This window comes from Leucopleurus acutus (assembly GCF_964270905.1).
Source record: "Leucopleurus acutus genome assembly, chromosome: 5".
NCBI lineage: Eukaryota > Metazoa > Chordata > Mammalia > Artiodactyla > Delphinidae > Leucopleurus > Leucopleurus acutus.
The window spans coordinates 52,869,665-52,894,475 of NC_139147.1; the positions used below are offsets into that span (position 1 = coordinate 52,869,665).

The 24,811-nt window shown below is 36.3% G+C and overlaps 1 protein-coding gene across 1 annotated transcript in view; it reads right to left on the reverse strand.

The window, feature by feature from the left end:
- Positions 1–24,811, reverse strand: part of CBLB (Cbl proto-oncogene B) — a 211,273-nt gene that overhangs the window by 44,346 nt on the left and 142,116 nt on the right. The window contains exons 10-12 of the mRNA XM_082840327.1: positions 14,823–15,008; positions 12,921–13,286; positions 4,816–4,910 (exon numbers count right to left, since the gene is read on the reverse strand). Coding sequence (XP_082696453.1) covers positions 4,816–4,910; positions 12,921–13,286; positions 14,823–15,008 — 647 coding nt within the window. The remainder of the gene's footprint in view (positions 1–4,815; positions 4,911–12,920; positions 13,287–14,822; positions 15,009–24,811) is intronic.

Genomic DNA, 24,811 nt, shown 5'->3' on the forward strand with positions numbered 1-24,811 from the left:
CACTACAATAAAAATAATCCACATAGATTTTTTCATTCTTCCCCTAAAAAAATTATGATTACCCCTATTTCAAGCTTTTAAGAATTTATATTTATAGCTAAGTGTCAATCATCTTAAGCAGAAACCATTTAGGAAAAAAAATAAGTAAACCTATATGCACTAGTACAGTTTCAGCTTACTTTTATGACAGAATATGCTTTCAAAATAAATTCTATATTCTTCTAGGTCTCCAGATACATTACACAATAAAAGTCATATAATTGCAGTCATACTGTTTTACAAGAAAGAAAACACTATCAGAGAGTAGCCTCTTCCACCAATTTAATGGGAATCAGAGTAACATCAAATAATTTAACAATTATACTTCAGTAAATATTAATAACAACACAGTATAGCTTGAAAGGTAAATATTAGCTTTGACATTACTGAATTCAACACTGGGGCTCTCAACATTTGTGAGAACTATCAAAGGCTATGATGGGTAGCAATCTGTTATTTTGCTTTGGCCTAATTTTGAAACATGTACTAAGACGCTGACACGGAAACAATACACTTGAACATCCAACATCCCTATTTCCCTGAGTGACATTTTGCTAAGACCTGTATTCTATGCCTCTCCAGAGCTGAAGATCTATTCTCATTGTACTCTGGTTATACACTCTAATGAAGGTGAAGTAGACAAAACAAAAAAACAAACAAAAAACCCAGAGCAGTAATCCAAGTTATACTGGCTTCAAAAATGGGATGCAACCAACCAATTATAAATGAGCATTCAAGTTGCCAAGTATTCATATGTAATTAATACTACAAATGAGTACCCCTTAAAAAAACACTGCATGGAACCTAAAAGGTTGAAGCTCAAGAGAATTTTAGAGATCATTTAAGATAAACAGATCCCTTCATTTATCAGATGGAGAAAGTGAGGCCCAGAGAAGTTACCTTGTTCAAAGACAGACAAATATTAATACCGGAGTCACGTCTGGGACCAAGTCTGATTTTATTTTAATGGTCACTTCAGAATTCCATGCTGGTTCCATGATAAATACAGTACAGCATAAATGATTAAGAAAAATGCTTAATAAAATATTAAGTGACAAAGGAGAGCATGAAATTATCTCTACAATGTAATCTAAATCATGTAAAAAAAAAAGGCTAAAAAGAAAAAAAAGTCAGAATGTTAAAACTCTGGGGAAAAACTGGACAGCTACATGTAAAAGAATGGCATCAGAACACTCCCTAACACCATACACAAAAATAAACTCAAAATGGATTAGAGACCTAAATGTAAGACCGGACACTATAAAACTCTTGGAGGAAAACATAGGAAGAACACTCTTTGACATAAGTCACAGCAAGGTCTGTTTTGATCCACCTCCTAGAGTAATGGAAATAAAAAACAAAAATAAACACATGGGACCTAATGAAACTTCAAAGCTTTTGCACAGCAAAGGAAACCATAAACAAGATGAAAAGACAACCCTCAGAATGGGAGAAAATATTTGCAAACGAATCAACGGACAAAGGATTAATCTCCAGAATATATAAACAGCTCATGCATCTCAATATTAATAAAACAACCCAATCCAAAAATGGGCAGAAGACCTAAACAGACATTTCTCCAAAGAAGACATACAGATGGCCAAGAAGCACATGAAAAGCTGCTCAACATCACTAATCATTAGAGAAATGCAAATCAAAACAATGAGGTATCAACTAACACTGGTCAGAATGGCCATCATCAGAAAATCTACAAACAACAAATGCTGGAGAGGGTGTGGAGAAAAGGGAACACTTTTGCACTGTTGGTGGGAATGTAAATTGATACAGCCGCTATGGAGAACAGTATGGAGGTCCTTAAAAAACTAAAAATAGAATTACGATATGACCCAGCAATCCCACTACTGGGCATATACCCAGAGAAAACCATAATTCAAAAAGACACATGCACCCCAATGTTTATTGCAGCACTGTTTACAATAGCCAGGTCACGGAAGCAGCCTAAATGCCCATCGACAGACGAATGGATAAAGATGATGTTGTACATATATACAATGGGATATTACTCAGCCATAAAAAGGAACGAAATTGGGTCATTTGTGGAGACGTGGATGGATCTAGAGACTGTCATACAGAGTGAAGTAAGTCAGAAAGAGAAAAACAAATATCGTATATTAACGCATATATGTGGAACCTAGAAAAATGGTATAGATGAACCGGTTTGAAAGGGCGGAAATAGAGACACAGATGTAGAGAACAAACGTATGGACACCAAGGGTGGAAAGCCGCAGTGGGGGTGGGGATGGTGGTGTGCTGAATTGGGCGATTGGGATTGACATGTATACACTGATGTGTGTAAAATGGATGACTAAGAAGAACCTGCTGTATAAAAAAATAAAATAAAATTCAATAATTCAAGAAAAACAAAACAAAAACTCTGGGCATTGATATCTGGGGTACGTAAATGCTTATATTTATGTATTTGTTTAATTTTTTTCTTTTATATATTTTCCATATTTTCTACAATGAACAACTGCTACCTATATGTCAGAATAAAAAACAAAATGGAGAGATAAACATGCCATTGAAAGCCAGCACTTGTAATTTTAACTATGGTTAATTTGCAGCATGCAAAATTGGAAACTAATTTGCTGTTAAGGATGCATTGTTAAAGTATTTCCCTGGTTAAGTAAAGCAACTGCATTGTTTGAGGGAAAATAATCAAGAGTAAATGGGGTGAAAGTATATCCAGGTACACATACAAACTGAAGTGTTAGAAAAATATCAATAAAAGGCATTTTACTATGAATTTGTTGTTCTTTATAGAAAAACAAGCACTTAACACTAAATACAGATGAAGCAAATGGTGACCTCTGCCTTTTATCCCACTTGCCAATATGAATTTAATAAACAGAATGTAAAATTTTAATCTCTAATTAGCAAGATTTCATGTACTTCGTTTTTTGATGTTCTCTGAATTAGAGGTAATTGAGCTTAGATGTTTTAATCACATATACAAATATCCAGAGTTCATTTGGTGCTACAATATCATATGTTATTACTGATGTACAACCTACTACACAGAATATAGATATTTGCTTCTAACTTCTATGTCTGCTACATATCTGCCAGCTCCAAGAAAAGTGGCCACTAAAGAATGGTGCAATGCTTAGTTTCCCACTGCCCCCTAAATGATGTCAAATTTCATACTCATGCTTTTTCTCATGCACACCCCTTCCCAATTGTGCCCATCCTCCATGACTCAGGAAATTTCCATCTTCTCTACAAGACATCCTTGACTTACAAAGTCTATAATAGTCTATTCTCCAAGCTTATATAAAAACTAACAAGTTAGATGCATACAGTTTAGTGCATAATGTTCTCTTGTGATTTCATGTACGTTAACTTTATTTTAAAGTAGATAGTAAATTTTTGGGAGCTGGTATCTAGCTTATCATTCTTTTGCATCCAGTGACCAGCAGAGGAAGGAGTGAAGATGCTCTAAGACTTTCAGTTAGAAATGAGGACCTTAGCAGATGATAAAGTCAATCCACCAAGCGACCAAGTACTATCAGTATACTCATTAAACAGTAAGGTGTTAAGGGAGAAGCAGAGGTTACGAGAAAAGGTTTTTGCCCTTAAAACCTTATAATCTTTTTAATGTGCAGAGGCACTTTAGTATTAGAAAACAGTAGAGCAAAGTACATAATTAAATGTGTAGAAAATAAACTCTAGGAGGAGGAATGAGAATCAGTCTCACTACCATCATTATGACTGAAGTCACAGAAGTTTTCATACAGAAATAGAGCCTGAGACATGGATCTTCAGAATAAAGATTCTGAAAACTCGGTGCACAGGAGGGAACAGCATGAAAGACTCAGAAAACCAGGAAAAAAAATCAAGACAAGATTAGAGGGCAAGCATTAGAATTCCTGAATGATATTTTAATTGGGTAAAATTCTGTGGATCTTACTGATATAGCAGGAGAGCACAGAATTAATTTAGAAGGAAAGAAAGAACAATGTTGGGCTTTGAGTAGGGAAGTGATCTGGGGAAAGCAGAATTTAAATTAAATCAGCTACCTGAATAAAATATACTGGAGGAAAGACAGGTAGCCTGATTTAATATAGAGTAGGGAAATGGCCATCAGGAGACTTGGTTTTATCCAGGTTTGATTTGGATAGACACTATCCCTTAACTGTCTGATATGCTTCTTGTGTCCCCATTTTTTCAAACGAGACACCTAGTTTAACTCATTTTTCTAGCTTTAAAATCCACTGATATTCCATTCTGAGATCATATCATATGATCAGGTAGAAGGCTCTTTCAGTTGTCCCGTTATAAGCCAGAACTAGGGCAATGGGGAAGATTAGCTGAATATGAAAAACTTTAAACAATCAACAGGACTTAGTGGCGGAATGGATTTGAGAGATGAGAAAACTGGAGGAACCAAAGATTATTTTATCATGTCAAACTGGGTAGTGGGGTAAATGTGATACCTCTAAGGAAGAGACATGAATTGGAAAGGAGAGCTCATTGCGCTACCTGAGCCTCTTCTTGGATGCAGGGAAGACTTAGCGTTTTCTCTGTTGCTTTATGTGTAATCTCAGAGTGTAGGTAAGTCTCAAAAATGCTGTAGTTATCAGCAAAGAATCAGAAAGGATCTCGATTTCTGGTACTTTAGTTTAAAAATCCAGCTGGTTCATTTTTATTGATGCATATTCACCCCTGTACTTTCTGTACTAAGAACCTCAAAACCACTCTTTATAACAAAACTTTATGCATGGACAGTTGATCTCCAAATTCAGTAAAACTCACTTGATGCTGGGGAGAAGGGTGGCAGCTGGAGGGGGAGGAGAAAGCCGGGGAGGAACATCATATTCTTCACTTCCCAGGTGACCATTGGAAAAGACCTGAAAGGAAATCAAAGGGTTAGTTTAGAATTTAACTTCTGGAGGACCTTAAAACAGTAACAGTTCTTAGACAATCTATAATTTTGAAGAGAATATATAATTTCAGTTTATCTGAACAAGTGAAATATCATATAATTTACTTAGGAGTTAGGAGCACCATCGTGATTATTTACCACCGCCCGAAAGTAGCACCATTTTTTATGTGAAAAAATAAAATACAACCGATTCAACCTCTCTTATATTGAGAGGAGATGCTATAATTTCTATAAATCATATAGATAGCTAGGTAAATAGTAAAAGTCCCCAAACATGATCAGTTTTTATTGAAAAGCTAGCATTCTCTGTAAGGATTCAGTAAAGAAGAAAGCAGCACTGGTGCAATTCTTATTTCAATTCCTCCCAAATAAAAGTGTTCTAAACTATCTCTCTCTGGGGTTAACAGAACATTTCTAAACTTCTTGATAAAACAATGCATAAGTATAATCAGAAACGTCTTTGTTCTTTCAAGGCCGAAGCTTTAGCACTACTGGTAACTAGAGACCTGGTCTGGCTTTCAGAGTGCAAGCAATTTTAAATATAATTTTTGGTGCGTGAACAACACAAACCAAAATTGTTACCTCGCTCATAAGGTACCATAGAGAGCCAGTGTTTACTCAGAATTCAGAAATTCTGGTTTCCAGATTGCTCAGTTACATATGGGAACTGTCTAACAAACTGCTCTTAACTAATCCAACAACTTGAAATGAAAGCAACTTAAAAGAAAAAAAGAGTAACTTTGTAAAGACAGATTAAACATATTTTAAGACCTTTAATCATTAGGGTTTTATCATGAAGCTCTCTCCCAAACTCTTTACTAGTTCATATTTAAGAGGTGTAGGCTGATTTGTGGCAAAAAGGATGTGATGTAACTTGAATAGTTCTAGGTAACCCAATCAATGACCTACCAATTCTTTTTTCACCCCTCAGTTCTAAAATGGTGTTGAAGCTTTAGAGTGCAAAATGGAAAAGGCCATACCCTTCCCTAGCAACTTAAGAAAAGGAACATGTTTAAAGAATCCATTTGAAAAATATCAATGTTTGCAATTTAAAGCTACAAAATATAAATTTTACAGCATTAAAGTATCACTTTAAAAACAAGTCCTGTGCTATATATAGCTTTGATTCCTCATTAGATTCAATACACTAGAGATACACTATGACAAAAATATCTCTTTGGGTTTCTGACTATGGACTGAATAACAGAACAAGGCAGAGTGTTTTCGATTTTGCTAGAGAAAAGAAATGTCTCAGTAGATATTAATTATTGTACAGTTCAATGAAAACCCCTAACATAAAAAAATCCCTTGTAACCAACAAATACATGTGTCAAATCACAAGTGCTCATTGTATAATGGGCATATAAAGTCATCCTTAATTTGAGTCCTGTGCAATTGTTGCCAGAATGGATACAATGTATGATTTCTGCAATCAAATCTCCTTGATGTTTCTGTCATAAACACATTTAAAATTCATCCTGGGGAATGTAATATGGATTTATATGCAATTATTTGTTTTAATAGGAGCAAGTATCTAATGCACTGTTGATACCTAGTAAAATGTCAGCAATTATAAAATAAAAGGGAGCTATGGGAATAACAATTTCTGTTGTATTAGTTCTACGTGAATCTTTTTCAGGACAAAGACTCTGATTTCCTCATTTTATAGGACATTCCTTCAATGCTTTACACACAGTAGGGCTCAAATGATCATTGACTGCTGACTGACTTACATTATACTACATATGTGCATACATACATGTTTGTAAAGGACCTAAAAATGCAGGTACTAAAATGACGTTCATGTTTCTGTTCATCTAAAGCGACTGGATGACAAGATTTACGATGATTTCATTCTGAACTCCATGTTCCCACCTGCATCCGTTTCATTAGACAAAATCATTTCATCTAAAACTACTTTACAGACTGCAGTAAGTCACAACTTTTTGAGCCAAAAATAAATATTTTACGTCCTCTGGAAATCTGCAAAGCCTTTTGCAAATAGGAGAAAACAGTAGTTCCTCAAATGTGTAGATTGATAGTATCAACTGAAGCAGTTCACACTGAAATCTCACTGATTCAGGCCTTCTTAAACTCTCAACTAAGGAAACATCTTTTTCTTCTGCCTTCCTAGTTCACTGTTGCAAATTTACCACAATGCCATTGGACATGCTACCAACTTAAATATTCTGATCCTATCATTCCTCTGCCAAAAAAGTTTTCAAAGCTCTTTTTTGTCTACCAAGTTAAAGATAACTTGGTATAGAATATGAGACACTCCACTCCGTAACTGCTTTCAGTTTATATTGCCATAGTTTTACCTACCATACTTACTCTCTCTGTATGCCCTATAGTCTGTCCAAAATTGACTTCCTGCACTGTGCTTACCTTCCCACCTCCATGCTATTCCTTCCTGTCATGTCTACAACACCACCACCTACTGATCTTTTTTTTTTTTTTTTTTTAGCGGTACGCGGGCCTCTCACTGTTGTGGCCTCTCCCGTTGCGGAGCACAGGCTCCGGACGCGCAGGCTCAGCAGCCATGGCTCACGGGCCCAGCCGCTCCGCGGCATGTGGGATCCTCCCAGACCGGGGCACGAACCCGTGTCCCCTGCATTGGCAGGCGGACTCTCAACTGCTGCGCCACTAAGGAAGCCCTACCTACTGATCTTTTAATGTCTACAGATCCGTCTTGCACGAAGCTTTCTTTATTCCTTCTTTTACCCTGCATCTCAATTGGAATGTTTCTCCCCCTAGGGCATCCCACATTATATATTCTGGATGCTTCGCCTATGCCTCATCCCTTAATTATATACCTGTCTCATCCTCACTAGACTGTGCTTGATTCATTTTGTATTCGCCACAGTGTCTTGAACATCCTACTCGTTTAACTGAAAGAGGCTGAACGAATAAGAATACATTAAGGGGAATTTATACTACCTGTGGAAGAAGTATAATCTGAGTTATCACAAAATTTATTATAAACTCTAGGTTACTCTAGGTTACCCTGTATTAATATTTTTCACATGCCTCAAGATAACATTTCATCCTAATTTTTAAGTTTGAAATATCTTCCTATGATTCAGATATTGTCTAAAATTTAATGTTAAAGCATGTGGGACCCTTGAGATGTAGGGAAAACAAACACAATTGTGATAATCTTAGCACAATTAAGAAAAACCTTTTTAATTACAAAACCCCGAACACAACCTCCTTCCCCCATCCCACACATGTAAGAGCACACATACACTACACCAAAAATATCACTGTAATTTATCCTTCAGAAACATTAGATTAAAAATGAAACCTGTGTACACAGAGGACTTATTTTCTGAAAGACAGCACCTGAGATTCACAGATAAGTTTAAGTTCATTCTTATAAACATGTGCCTCTCCACCAAAATAGCAAAAGCCACAATCTCAAAAAGAGGAATCATTCTATGTATTTATCTAGTAACATCTTCAACAGATTATTGTACACAAGGTCATTTTAGAATAATGTCACTTGAAGTAACATAAGTCAGAGATCGTTTTTATCACATAGGAAACAGTAGCATTCTTAATCATTTAAGAGGAACAAATAAAGATAGTTGGACACAGTGTTAGTATCTAGATATAAGGAGATACATTTCAAGTCTCCAATGATATTTTAAAACATTTTCGTGCAATAAAATAATTAAAACAAACAAACCAACAACAATAACTAAATACCTAGCCAACAAAGTATTAAGTAAGGAACAGGTTTATAATGTGGCTAGAATTTGAGGGAATGGAAACAGTCCTATAGGAAAGAAATCTCTTACCAATAAAACAAGGTAAATAAACCTAACAACTCTTAGCTTTCAGGTTCATGTTAAAAAGTAAAGTATTAATTTAGTTAACTTGATTATGCTAGGTGGGAGGGAGAAGAGAAATGGGAGTAAATTAAAGTCACAGAATTCTTACACTTCATTTTAATTATGAATTAGAGGGCTTTTTTCCTTAGAGCTCTTTACAGTTAGCAAATAGAGTAATTAGAATTTAATTTATCCTTGCTTCCCTTACCATTTATCTAGGAATAGGAAAGATGCAAATAAAAAGGGCAAATGGTTCTAATGGATGATGGGAACTGGCACACTGACATAGGACACACAACAAAGGGCAGCGAGTCCTCACTCTATAGAATGTTTAGTTTCATGAATTCCCCTTATGGTGTTACATATGTACACTTAATGTTAAACTTTTAGTACTCATCTAAGTTTTCTTATCTTTAAAATGGGCAGATGATATTTAATTTGAGATATTTCCTTTAATGAAAACAAGTCTGAACGATAGTTGTTACTCTTTGACACAGAAATGTATTTGCTTACATTTGGAGAGACTGATGGGTTATGTGAAGATAACACATCAGCCTCCAAGTATCTAAATCCCTATACCCTTTATTCGCATGATAACATTTTTAAAAAAAAATTTTTAAAGACTGCACACTAGGTATGGAGGGTGAGAATATATTGTAACACTTACCATTTTCATTAATATACAAGTCTCTTTAAATCAAAATCATTTCCCCTTCTTCTTCAACCCTTCTCCCTTGTTTCCCTCTTATTGTGAATATGTGATCTATCTATAGAAAATGACTACTTCTCTAAAAGAGTAAAAAATCCTATTTTAAACAAGAAAGTTACATTTTACCTTTGGCTGAAGGCGAGTGCTGGAAAAATACATTAAAAGAACTGTCTATGCTCCTAGTGTACCATAGACATCTTCTTCCTCCAAGTCCTTTCCTGCCCTACCCCTGCCCACCTCCAACCCCAGCATGCATATACTCTTTCCCCCTCTGTCATCAACCTAACTGTAATAACTCAGCAACCCAGTTATTGAGTGTTTGCTGAGAATTCATTAGCCACTATGCTAAATAAAAGCAGAGAGGAAGGGGAGAAAGAGATAATGATTTTGGTTTTAAATTAAAAAAAAAATAAGGACAACTATTTTAAATGAAAATGAACTGTTACAACTTATACTAAGACTCCACATCTAGTTTGGTTTTATTCCATAACCAGGGGATATGGGGGCTTAGATATTTGGAGGGTAACTATTCTCCTGGAAAGTAGGTCCTATTATTATTTCATTTCATAAAGTAAGGGAAATAAGTGGAATTGGGGGCATAGATGTAGTAAGTTGCTTGCATCCACAAAGCCAGTGAATTCTAGAGCAGGAAGTAAAACTCAGGTCTGATTCCAGAGCCTGGTGGATCTATGTTGATCAGATTTTTAGTTTTGTTAAAATGCAGCTATCAGGTTTGCCTTATCATTTTTACTTCTGCCTAAAGGAGTTGAACAGTTCCTCTTCTATAAAAACATTTTGTTAAATTTGAAAGGGGAGAGAACATTGGGATTCTGGTTATCCTGAACACTAGGAGAGTCTTGTATGTAGAAAGTGCTTACAAATATGTAATTAAATCAATCTGGATTGAGGAACTACAGAGACGTAAGTTAAGAAACAAACTCCAGGGCTTCCCTGCTGGCGCAGTGGTTGAGAGTCCACCTGCCAATGCAGGGGACACGGGTTCGTGCCCCGGTCGGGGAAGCTCTCACATGCCGCGGAGCCGCTAGGCCCGTGAGCCATGGCCGCTGAGCCTGCGCGTCCGGAGCCTGTGCTCCACAATGGGAGAGGCCACAACAGTGAGAGGCCCGCGTACCGCCAAAAAAAAAAAAAAAAAAGAAAGAAAGAAAGGAACTCCAACCCAGGATCATGCAGAGACTGAGAATTACAGGATCCTAGATGGACGCAGTCTTCCATCGGTTGAAGCTAGCCTCTAAGTCTCCCAACAGTGAAATAAGAAGAGGAATTGGGCTTTTTCTACTTTATGTCACTTGTGATACACCTTGTGGTCTACTGAAGTGGACCCATTTTTCCTTCAAAAGATAATAAAAGAGGAGAATAAGGGGAGACATGGTCTGTTTTATAGCATTTAATACGTTATGTATAAATCCTTCTTTATAATCTGCCTTAAAAGTCAAACAACTATACTGAAATGAGAAATATTAGATGTCTAATTTTGGTAAAAATGTTAATCTAGTTGTAACTTGAAATTAACTTTGAGAATATAAGCATTGCAATGCTAATACACACAACATATGAGATTAGACCTCCATGAATTTTAATGAGCCTAATTTAGATAGAGTTAAAGAAATTCAGCTTTCAATAAGACATAAATTTTGTACTTTACTCAATGTTCTCTGGGATATTAACATGTATCAATGATCAAGACATGAAAGTTCACATAGAAAACATGTAAAGGAATCTTTATAACTTAAATCACTACTAATACTAATAACTTATATTATAGTTAATATAATAAAAATAAAATTTCATACCTATAACCTGAGAAATTATAACCCCAATTTAAAACAACCACCATCCATACAAAAATTAATAGCCTGTATTCTAGGGCTTAGAAGGGCAGGTTTATTTAGTGCTAAGACTGTATAACATATTATCTAAGAAGAACCCTGAAACAAGAGGTCTTCAGTGAATTGCCCAGGATAATTATTATATTTTAAGTATTTCTAAGTCCATTCAGGAAATAAATTGTAATATGTTGCTAAGATATAACCATTCATGTCGGAGCTCTTCTGAACACTCTCCTTAAGGCAAGTGTGATCATGTATGAATGAAAAGTAACAGAGACTAAAGGGAAGAAAAAAATCACTGGAAAAAAAAAAAGGCAGATCCTTCTGATCAAGATTCTAAGTTGTGGAAACATACTTTTGAAGATAAGCTCTCCATTTTCAGAGAACATTATAAAAATGCTTTTATAAGTGCCTTCTTTTCCATTTACATCACCTTTGCATGACCTTGAAGAAAACCTTTACAGATCTTCATATTTATAATAGATGAAAGCCTGCAGGTACCAACAAGGCACTAACAAAGAGTTACGGCAAACCACCACCACTCTTCCCCTGTGTTTTGAATGCCTGAGTAGACAATTTTGACTCTTGCTATCCTGGCTACCCTAGAATATCACGAATAATTAAATCTTATACAGAGTTTTCCTTCACACATGTGCACGCATGTGTGTACACACATACAGGAATTTAGTACATGTCATTCTTCACAGTTCTTTGTTTCTTGATTAACTCACCAACTACAAACTATTATTTTGAAGGAATAGTCTACTCCCCTAAAATAACACTTAAGATCAAGAGAGATGGGAACACTTAAATATTACAGTCTTCAAAAGAGGCAAAGCCTCCTTCAGCTGAAGGAAGATGGTGACGATCTGATCTGAGTCAAAAATATCATGGACACAAATACCAGAAAACATTACAGAACAGCTCTGCCAGGGGCCCACTGAGGGTTCGAAACTCAATGATTTCTGCTGCTGCCTCTTCGGTGCCCTGTATGCTTAAATTCTTTTCTGTACATATAAATGACAGTGGTAATATCCTTCATGTTAGAACTCAACATGTGTGACAGTCTTTCAGTTTTATAGAGAAAGACCTTGCTTTCCAACAATGAACTGGACCTGGTATTTTTATGTATGTGAGAAGTTCATTCTACCTGGCTGCCTAAGGTGTGCTGTCCCAGGCAACAATAACTCCAATGACTGATTGATGATATGCTATAACCATACAACTTTCTTTTCAAATTAGATAGAAGTAGGAGAGTTAAATAAAAAAAAGACTGCTGATTCTCCCATTGACAACATTAATAGGAAAAAAATTTGCAGATGAAATAAGGGAAGGTGAACTAAATCTCTGGCAAATTGTCTGGTGTCTTCATATGAAAATTAAATCATTACTTAGAGCCTTCTTCCTGACTTCTGTTAGGTTCAAGTTTTAATGAGCTTCTGATTATTTACAATTTGCAGATAATTAAAGACCTGCAGGGAAGTGTCACACTAGGCGAAAAAAACACCACTCAACCTTTTATACTACCTCTTATCAGAAGACTATAAGCAGATTATTTAGCTTCAGCTTTGAGTATTTCTTACCTTGGCTCCTTCTAAAGGCAAATCATGGCGTCTGTGTTTCCGCATAAGCACTGGGTCAGAGCCCATTCTACTGTGCCTTCCATTTACATTTGAACTCGCTGTGATTCCAGGCTTTGGAGAGGCATCCCCTAGGAGGCGACATCCCACTGACTGATTAGTCCCAAGCACATCCCGAGGACACCAGGCTTCCAGAGGCATCGGCTGGTCTCTGGAAGGCACACTTTCCATGTGAAGGAAGTGACGACTCAGTCTATTGTCAGGGGGGATTGGGGGAGGTCTCTCAGGTGGAGGAGGAGGAGGGTCTCTTAAGGGAGGTGGTGGTGCTGGGAGTGGTTTGTCTTGTTTTCTCACCATGCAAGGAGAAGACTAAAGAAACACAAGAGGAAAAACATTAAAAGAGGTTCCATGCACTGAAATGACTTCCAGACTAGTATACTATTGCTTTTGCTTTCTAAGTCATAGTAGGGCTTTATTAGATTCCTGTGCCATCTTTTAATGAGTTTATTTTATCACCAACTAATGAAAGTTTAAAATATTAATGAAAAACTCAAATATATTAAGATTTCTTTGTAGAAAATGAATACGTAAACTCAAATGTTAGGATTATAAGGACTACAGGGAAACGTAGCAGAATATCAAAATTATATGGTGATTTTGACTGGTTGACATTAAAATAATAATGTCATTAATTATTTTATTTGCACGTTTCTGTGATTTAGGAGAAACAGCAGAAACCATCAAAGTGGTTGTTGTTTTACTTTTTAAAAGAGCACCTTGATTTGTAGTATCTTTGGAAGACTGAAAATGTTGGTTTTGTTATTTTTGTGTTCACCTCTATAATACAGAGCAAGTGACAAGGGGGAAATGTGCTCCGGTTCTTTAATAGTTATTACCAGAATAGTGAAAATTCACAAATAATAGAGCAGCATTATTTACAGACCTTACTTGAGTTTCATGGATCTTAAAAAAAAAAAAAAATCAGTCTGATTCTTATGTGGAAATACGAAGGTATAAGCTCCTGAACTGAATCTATGTGACTTTCACAGTTTTTATTTTCATTTACATAGTTCATCTGATGAATGATTTGTCCTTTTATTGTTTGAAAATATTAGCAAAAAAATGTGTGTTTACATAATTCTGACTAAATAACATCCTAAAAAGTCTTAATATGATCTTAAAACCATGTTAATTATAATGTAGAAAAGTCTAATGCTATTAAAATACTGTGCTTCTAAATAGTTTTAGACCGTAACACATATTACCGAATGGGATTAATATTTAAAATCTTATATTTAATAAAGCAAAATATTCCCTTTTCAAATTTGGAAAAAAATCTGCACAGAACTAAAACTGTGGGCCTAGATGTACAGATAGAATTATGTCTTTAATATTAAACAGTAATGCAATTAGTTTGCAAATACTGTAATTAATTCCTTCAGGTATAAAAGGTACATATAATTCCCTCTTCTGAGTCACCCTGAAACTTGGGTGATAATCTATCACATCTTAAGCCCTATGCAAATATACTCTCATAACATTTTTCTTGTCAAGACACTATGAAAATGAGTGTAAAATATCATTTAATAAGAGCATGCAATTTATTTTAATACATGTAATGACCTTTTAAATCCATTTTACAGAATAACTATACTTACTCTGCTGTTTATTTTAGCAAATCAGGGGGCTGTTACAGACATGTGCCCTCTCTGAATAATTATGTAACTTTTATAGCAATAAAGCAAGGAATATGATAGTGGACTCACTATAAACAAAATGAGAGACCCATCAAAGTTGTTCATAAACAAGAGCATAAGAAATATGAGTAACGGAATTTTAAAAACCTGAGCAATCAATAATCATCACATAAAATTATTATCTATGTTTCTAATAAAATTGATTTACCTTTGGTGAACCAGTTGGGCTGCCACAGGGAGACCGAACTACGCCTTTCTGAATTAGATCCAGGCGAGGAGGCACTGGTGGCAGGCTTAAATGTGGGATCTGGAGAGGGTCTGGATGTGGCTTTCTTCGCTGTGCAAGGGGAGAGGATCCCGGTGATGTGACTGGGGAATTCTGCCTGTCAGTGCACTAGAATATAAAAAGAGAATGATGTTTATTTGAGGTGTAAAGTACATACCTTTCAGTTCTTAAGACATTTGGTTTTGAGAATGTATCTGCCATTGCACATCTGTTAAAATAAACTCACTTAGTTTACTCTGATTAATAGATGGAAGGAGCTCACATTGTCCCTCAAGAGCAGTATTATGTAAAGAATAAGTGGATTAGTTTCTCCTACATATTGTAGAAAGGGTCTAGGAAAAAACCAGCAAAAGGGTAGTTTAAAAACAATCAAGGGCTTCCCTGGTGGCGCAGTGGTTGAGAGTCCACCTGCCGATGCAGGGGACACGGGTTCGTGCCCCAGTCCGGGAGGATCCCACATGCCACGGAGCGGCTGGGCCCCTGAGCCATGGCCACTGAGCCTGCGTGTCCGGAGCCTGTGCTCCGCACAGGAGAGGCCACAACAGTGAGAGGCCCGCGTACCGCAAAAACAACAACAACAAAAAACCAATCAAATGCAGGCATTCTTCTAGAAACCTGTCTACATTTTATGAGAAACATGCAATGCAGTAACGCACATTGCTCTTGGTTATCTGTATTATAGAATTTTCTTAGGTCTTTGGGTTTATAGTACATTCTAGAACTTAGAAATCATTTTGTTCCATATAAAATATGTATCCAGTGCATAATCTACTTTCCTATAAACCAATTAAATCAGACAAGGAGTTTTAAAAATTTGTGTATTTAAAATAAACAGGTTTAAGACCAGATATTTTCCCCCAAGCCTTCACATGGAAAATAAATCCTCAAGTTAAATGTTCTTCTTTAAAAACAATTAAATCTAGGAAAGTCTGTACTTCTAAAACTCTGATAGATTTCTATGCTATTACAGGGTTTCCATGTTATCTGGTAGATAAAAGAGCACCAAAAAGCCATCAACAAGTACTTTGGTTTGTACGTATGTGTGTAACCCTTTCTGTTTCAGGAGAGAGAGAGAGAGAGAGAGAGAGAGAGAGAGAGAGTGTGTGTGTGTGTGTGTGTGTGTGTGTGTGTGTTTGACATCACCTGATTCCTATTTGATATAAAAGCCATCCTAATTAACCAGATAGCCTCACTAGGACAACAATATTCTGTTCTGAAATATCAAGCAGTTTCCTTCTCAAGGCTCAGTTACTACCTACCTCTTTGGAGACCTAGGCTTAATTTTTATACCTACTACATTAATCTAGCATGCTTTGATATTCATCTATTTCCTAGTGCTAGGATTTATAAGGAGTTTTAAGCTTGTTTTTAAGCCATTTCCCCCTAACATTACTTACCTTTGTAAGAGCAGTCAATGTCAACTGACAATTTAATTTCAATTCTAGCAACAGTGAGAAAGATTTAGCCATTCTGTCCTTAACTGAGATGTGATAATAAATTTGTGTTCATGTCCACACTTAGTTACATCATGGAAGGTCTTTTTTTTTCTAATTTACTAAAATTGTGGTTTGTCTGATGTTTTTCTCATGATTAGACTAGCATTGTGTGTTTTTGGAAGGAAGGCCATGTTGGTAAAGTAACACTTTAACCACATCACATCAAGGGTCTACACTGTCAATGGGATTCATCACTGTTGATGTTGACCTTGATTACCTGGCTGAGGCATTGACTGTCAAGGCTTCTACACTACAAAGCTACTTACTTTTTCTCCCATTTTCCTTACTGTACTCTTTGCCAGGAAGTTACCATGTGCAGCCCACACTGAAGGAGTGGGGACTTATGCTTCCCCTGGTAAAGGCTTTTTAAAAATAAATTTGAGTGTCTAAGCAGAAGCTTCTAGACCATACCTCGGGTATACTGGAATACTGCCATGACATTGCTAGACTGTCAATTCTTTGTCTCTCTCGACAGATGCCAAATAACTTAAAATAGGTCAATAAATTCAGATGCACTTTCACATGTAAATTTTAAGACCCCTTTCTTATTAATTTCATGATTCTTTTTTATATCTCTTACCTACTTAATTGAAGGGGAAAAAGCAGAAACTGTAGAGTCATAAGCTGATTTTCATGCAGCCAGTATTCTTAATAAAATAACATGACTTTTACCCCAAAAGTCATGGAGCCTCACGTGGTCATGAATTTGAACCTTACGGAGTAATACCAATCCAAAAATGATCACGGACAGAATAGAGAAAACTCCTCGTGTCAAACTAAGTGCATCACAGTTCGTAGCAATCAGATCAGGAGATGTCACAGGACATCTAATTCTCCAAATTCCCATTAAGGGTAAGTTACATTCTCTGAGAACTAGAAAAAATGTTACCTGATAAAAATCCTTTATTGATCTGGTTATTATTCTTTACAAAAAAAGACTCAAGAAGCAAAGCTATCCACATGGTTCCTATCCTGTAAAGAAATAATTTTTACGTAGATATACAGAGAATACATAGCACTTCACTGTTTCAGTTACTTGCAGAGAAATTTTTCACTGCTTGTTGCATTTACTGCAAAGACCTATGCTCCTCCAAGCACTTTTCTTCCACAACTACCTGCCTGCTTCCCTAATTACCTGGAACAGGAAGGAGAATCCTGACAGATCCAGCAGCCCACCATCATCATTAGAACTTGACTTCTGGTTTAACTACTAATTTAGTATTTAAGCAGTTACCAGATTCCTAGTGTGTTTAAATAATGGGATGGACTTGATTTGAAGTGGGTGAACTGTTAAGATACTGAAAGGGTATATTGAAAATCTTTGGACAGACATCCAAACCACTGTGTGTGCTGCAGAAGTAACCCTGAACTTCTAGTTACCTCCAGACAAGCATACTCTCTACAGCTTTGTGAATGTAATCTGAAGCAGAACTTGCTTAAGAAAATTCATAATCCGCCTGCCAATGCAGGGGACACGGGTTCGAGCCCCGGTCCGGGAAGATCCCACATGCCACAGAGCTATAAGCCCATGCGCCACAACTACTGAGCCTGCACTGTAGAGCCCGCGAGCCACAACTACTGAAGCCCGTGCGCCTAGAGCCCGTGCTCCGAAACAAGAGAAGCCACCGCAATGAGAAGCCTGCGCACCGCAACAGAGTAGCCCTGCTCGCCGCAACTAGAGAAAGCCCACGCGCAGCAACGAAGACCCAATGCAGCCAAAAATAAAATAAATAAAAAATATTTAAAAAAGAACAATTCATATTGTATTCTCAAGGTGATTTTATACTACCCTCCCGAAAGACTAATTCATTTTGAAGCATTACAGTAACTGTAAGTTGGCTTAGTCAGAAGGATTTTATGGAGAATAGGTGAAGAGTATGTGAAGAAACAAAAAAATATTTTATCTTTATTATGTGGTCTAAATTCACCATAGCTTATTCATTTTCCAGAGTTCTCCTAAATTATAGTAAAATCCCCATGTAAGAGTAGATGATTTAACAGTGCCCTTTAGATAATAATGCATTTTTCTTTGCTGAAGCCTTTTTGTTGTCTCTGTGAACAATTCTGCAACTAGAATATTGAAACTTTGCATTAACTTTCATTGCTGGTAAAATGCAAATGCTAACTGTGAACATTTGTAAACATTCTTAGTAGATGGTCACATTAAAGGTCACTTTTAATTTATTTGAGTAATCACCAATTATATTTTTTTCCCTTCCTATTTGAAAGTCTAAGGAGAAGAGAAGTCTCACACAATGCTCCACATGCCCACTCATGTTATGTTCTTTGTCCCATTATCTACCATATTCTTTTATTTACCCCTCATTGATTTGAAAGAGCTCTTTATATATTATGATAGTGAACCCCTATCTTTTTCATTTGTGGGGAATAATTTTTTCTCAGTTTGTCTTCACTACTGCTCTTCTGGTTTTAATCTTCTAGAGAATAAATACAATTAATTAGTATAATAAAAAGGCATATTAATCAAGGGATTCTTAAAAGGATCATACGCTTTTTGCCACTGCATTACATGAAATCCTTTCTTTGTCACTCCTTCATCTCTGTCTGTCCACTCTATTAGATTAGGACAAGGAAATGGAAAGCTAAGAAAAGATTACCTAGGAAAGCATAGGAAGCAGAAACTAGGATGTGGACACAGAATTAACTTTACAGAATTTATTGCACAATATAAAGAAAATCATTTATATAGAGGTAACTGCAAGAACTGGGAAGGATGGAATCATAGTTCCAAGTTATAGGATAGCTGATTTGAATAATTCCTTTATCTTGATTTTAGGTAATTCTCACTTTTTTCTAGTATTACACTTGCTCTCAGAACTTCAGAATATATGATCTTTTTTCGTTTCCGCACCTTTCAAAATACAAAAGCCGGGCGCCTTGATTCCTGCCTGTACTATCATCACACCAGCTTATCTGTCTAACTAACAATTTCTCTTAACTTCTTTAATGCTGGTTGTTGGTAAGTAAGTTCAACAGGCTGAAATCCTGGTGCTCTAGAAATTTAAAGACCACATTTGATTCTTTTATGTCTACATATTCACCAATTTTTCCAAACCCTTTGCTTCATGAAATGAATAAATGCTATTCTTTATTTTTTCTGACAAAATTTACAGAATTCTTTAGCACTTAGAATAGGAGGCGAATGACTACCATAAGGAATAGAGAAATCTGAATTTGCAATTTTAACAGAAAATCCTGAGAGAAAAGGCCCAAGAAGTAAGTAGTCCAAAGCTCATCTCAGCATGCTCCGCAATTACCAATAATAATCAGGGACTCATTCTATTTTAGTCACTCTTCATTTTATCCATACCTTTTAAAGAGCGATTTTATAACAGCCTTAATAGGATCCATTATTATGGAAATGGAAAAACATTTGGTAAGAAACTTCAAACCCTGCCAGGCTATTATTAAAAACAGGACAAGAGAAAACCTCTCCAATTACTAGTAAGATGAGAGTTCTGACAATCCCAGAGATAATCAAAGTCAATTTTATAATATTTCCAAGAAGATTTTTACTTAATGAATTTTCATATCTGAACAAGGTAGATACATGTATTATAAGGATGATGAAAAGGACATTTCTCTAAATGCGTGAAAATTAATGAAGGACATTGATAAAACTTTTATCACATAAAATATATTCTAAGTAAAACATTCTAATAAAATAGAATTAAAATAAAATATTCTAATATTTTCCTGCTACTAACTATCCTCTTGGTTCTTCTTCTGCTCATATCCATTTGTGAACATAACAAACTCAAAAGACTTTAAAATAATAGCCTATGCAGAATATTATTCAGAAGGTACCCATTACAGAGCCATTTACATGCACACATATTCATGTGTAATTTGTAACGTAAGTATAAATGATTTATGTTGTCTATTTTGGAGTACTGTACCATTGTTCCCTTTTAGATAACAAATGCTTACATGAGGAACATGGTGTAAGAGTAGTACAATCATTTCATACTTATCCACAGTCACACTTCAAGAAGTCTCAATATGTAGGAATTTAGGGAGAAGCTTGGAGTGAAAAAGAAAAGTTCTCCCAACTTAATCTACAGATTGAATGCAATCCTAATTAAAATCCCAGCAAGTTATTTTTTAGATATGGTCAAACTGATTCTAAAGTTTAGATGGAGACAAAAGACCCAGAATAGCCAAAAGGATAGTTAAGGAGAAGAACAAAGTTGGAAGACGGACACTACTTGACTTCAAGACCTACTATAAAGCTACACTAATCAAGATTCTGTGGTTTTGGCAGAAGAATAGACATATAATACATCAATGGAACAGAAATAGATCCCCCAAAATATAGTCAACTGATCTTTTGACAAAGGAGCAAAGGTACACAATGTAGTAAAGACAGTCTTCTCAACAAATGGTGCTGAAGAACTGGACATCCACATGCAAAAAAAAAAAAAAAATCTAGACACAGACGTTATACCCTTCACAAAATTAACTCAAAATGGACCACAAACCTAAATGTAAAATGCAAAATTATAAAACGCCTAGAAGATAATATAGGAGAAATCTAAAAAGTGACCACCAAATACAAGGTCTTCTAGATACAACACCAAAGGTGCCATCCATGAAAGAAATACTGGGCAAGCTAGACATCATTAAAATGAGAAATTTCTGGTCTGTGAAAGAAACTATCAAGAGAATAACAAAAATACAAGCCACAGACTAGAAGAAAATCTTTGGAAAATACACATATGAGAAAGAACTGTTCTCTAAAATATAAAAAGAACTCTTAAAATTCAACAATAAGAAAACTAACAATCAGATTTTAAAATGAGCCGAAGACCTTATCAGATACCTCACTAAAGATATACAGATGGAAAATCAATATATGAAAAGATGCTGCATATCATGTGTCATCAAGAAAATGTAAATTAAAATGAGATACCATTATACACCTTTTTGAATGGCCAAAATCCAGATCACTGACAACATCAAATGCTAATGAGGATGTGGAACAACAGAAACTTTTATTCATTGCTGGTGGGAATGCAAAATGCTACTGCCACTCTGGAAGAGTTTGGTGGTTTCTTACAAAACTAAACATACTCTTAACATACAATACAGCAGTCATGCTCTTTGGTGTTTACCTAAAGAGCTGAAAACTTATGTTCACACAAAAAACTGCACACAGATGTTTATAACTGTTTTATTCACAACTGCCAAAACTCGTAAGCAACCAAGATGTCCTTCAGTAGGTGAATGGATAATAAATAAACTGTGGCACATCCAGACAATGGAATATTATTAGTGCTAAAAAGAAATGAGCTATCAAGTCAAGAAAAGACATGGAGGAACCTGAATGCATATTCGTAAGTGAAAGAAGCCAATCTAAGAAGGCTGCATACTGTATGATTCCAACTATAGGACATTCTGGAAAAGGCAAAACTATGGAGAGAGTAAAAAGATCAATGGCTGCTGGGGGTTTTGGTGGGGGAGATGAATAGGCAGAACACAGAGGATGTTTAGGGCGGTGAAAATACTCTGCATGATACTATACATGTCACTATACATTTGTGCAAACCCACGAATGTACCACACCAAAAGTGAGCCTTGCTGTAAACTATGGACTTTAGACAATAATGATGTGTCAATGTAGGTTCATCAATTACGACAAACGTATCAGTCTGGTGGGGGAATGTTGACGATGGGGAGGCTACACGTTGTGGAGGCAGGGGGTGCATGAGCAATCTCTGAACATTCCCCTCAATTTTTTCTGTGAACCTAAAACTGCTCTAACAGTCCTAGAAAACAAAACCAAAAAACCAACCAACCAAAAATAAAAAAAGAAAAGTCATCTCAATGGAAAAATGCTGCTGTATTTCTCCCTCTAGGAACAGTAACAAGGAATAAGCACCTTGCTAGCTTACTAAGAATATGGATATTAACTTTGTGTGTAAACTGAGGTTCATTATTTTAAATTATTATTATTGTTGACATTCCACTAATAACTTTGGTAAAATTTTTAGATACTACAAATTCAAAGCAATGAAGAGAAGGAAAATGGTTAGAAACTTACATACGGAGTAAGAGCTGACTGGAGTAAGAGCTCTCTTTGAGGTTTGACAGGGAGGTGGTCAATAAAACTGCAATAGGGTCTACTTTAAAGAACTGCAAACAGCCTCGCAAGTGGAATAACCCCAAGGGCCCTCTCCATTAAAATGGTAAACATTATTAGCTACATAGAGCTATACTGCTTTTCCCTGAAGTACCTTTTATAAGAGGGACATAATCTCCTAGCCTGTGACCAGCCTCTATAAACCCTGAAATTTCTTTTGAAGTTTCATATTTTACTTTAAACATTTATAAGAGTTTTGCATTCTAATCCAAATATATATGTGATTTTAATTCAAAGTTATGTTTCCCCTGTCTGCATGCAACCTCCCCTTAAATTTTTTTTTTTTTTTTTTGGTGGTACGCGGGCCTCTCACTGTTGTGGTCTCTCCCGTTGCAGAGCACAGGCTCTGCACGCGCAGGCTCAGCGGCCATGGCTCACGGGCCCAGCCGCTCCGCGGCATGGGGAATCCTCCCGGACCGGGGCACGAACCCGTCTCCCCTGCATCGGCAGGCGGACTCTCAACCACTGAGCCACCAGGGAAGCCCTGCCCTTAAATCTTGTAGCAAAACGTAAACCTGAAGAAGTATGTCACATTGATTATAGTGGCTTCTTATGCCCTTTGGTTCATTCAGCCGCATAACCAATTTTGAGAAGTCAGGGAAGAGTGACATATAATTTAGAAATATTTCCATAAAAATGGCTGAGAAACAAGAACATCCTGGGAATTAAGGGAATTATCTTTAGCCACTGAAAAATGCCCTCATGTGAAAGCCCTGTTGCTGGCAAAATACCAGTTACAGTAGCTTTGAACAATAAGCAATTGCTATTTAGTTACTTAAGTTCTTCACCCTATTTAGAGAATATATACTTAATCATTTTTTTAAATTAATTTTTATTGGAGTATAGTTGATATACATATATCCACTCTGTTTTAGATTCTTCTCCCATATAGGTCATTTACAGAGTATTGATTAGAGTTACCTGTACTCAATCATTTTAATTTACTTATGTAGAAAATAAGACTATTGTAAGCTTATCTAAATTACATAGTCCTTAAAATAATATGCCAGCAGACATGTTGGCAATGTTGCATTTTCTCTGAGTTTTAAATCTATAAGATAGTTGTACAGTAAATTTAATGTGGTCATGTAATGTAATCATAATTATGTATACATTAATACAGTAAAGAAATACAACCAATTCTTGCCAAACCAATCCAGTTGTGGTGTCTATTTCTTCCTAAACAATGACAGGTAATAGTACCTAAAAGAAAAAAATACTTCCATAGACATCTCAAAAATACTGATATTTAATTCTCAGAAGCACAGCAATATTGTAGGAGTCTTAAATAACACTATATAAAAAATAATGCTAGTAACAACTGATACTTCACATTTACTATGTACCAGCACTGTTCCAATGGCTTTACATTCATTAACTCATTGAACCTCAACTCTCAGAGGTAGGGTTTCACAGACAAGGTCACTGAGGCACAGAGAGTTAAATAACCAATGCAGGCACATAGATACTAAGTAGCAAAACTAGAACATGAACTCAGGTTGCTGGACTCCGGGGACCATAGCTCTCTGAAGAATAGTACAGTTAAGAACAGTGTCACCACTGATCATTCAATGAAAAAAAAGAAAAACAAAACTTTCTCAATGGCATATAACATAGGTCAGGCACTATGCAAGTCTCTGAGGAAGAGCAAGGCCCACCATGAGCTCACAGTCTACACCACAGGAGGCCAACCCAAAACTAAGTACAAGAGTTCAAGTGCTAGCTTCTCCTAAACTACTACATATTCAAACTATTTTTGAGGAATATGTGACAGTGTCTTCAAGGTCCCCTATATCAGGGGTCCCCAACCCCTGGGCCGCAGACTGGTACCAGTCCGTGGCCTGTTAGGAACCGGACCCCACAGCAGGACGTGAGCAGTGGGCGAGCGAGTGAAGCTTCATCTGTCACTCCCCATCGCTCGCATTACCACCTGAACCATGACCGTCCCTGGCCCCGGTCCGTGGAAAAATTGTCTTCCACGAAACTGGTCCCTGGTGCCAAAAAGGTTGGGGACTGCTGCCCTATATCATCACATTGCACTTGGACAAGGTAGTTTTTTTTTTTGATATTCACGTACTAATATAGAAAATGCTACTATTCTGCATGATTTAAGAAAATCAGTAAACAAAATGCAATTAAATGGCAAACAATGAACCTGTGACTTTGGATTGCTCAGTCATCCATGACTCTGCCCGTGTTGCACAGCGGGAGAGGTGAGGACCGTTGACATGTGGTCCGAATAATTCTTCTTA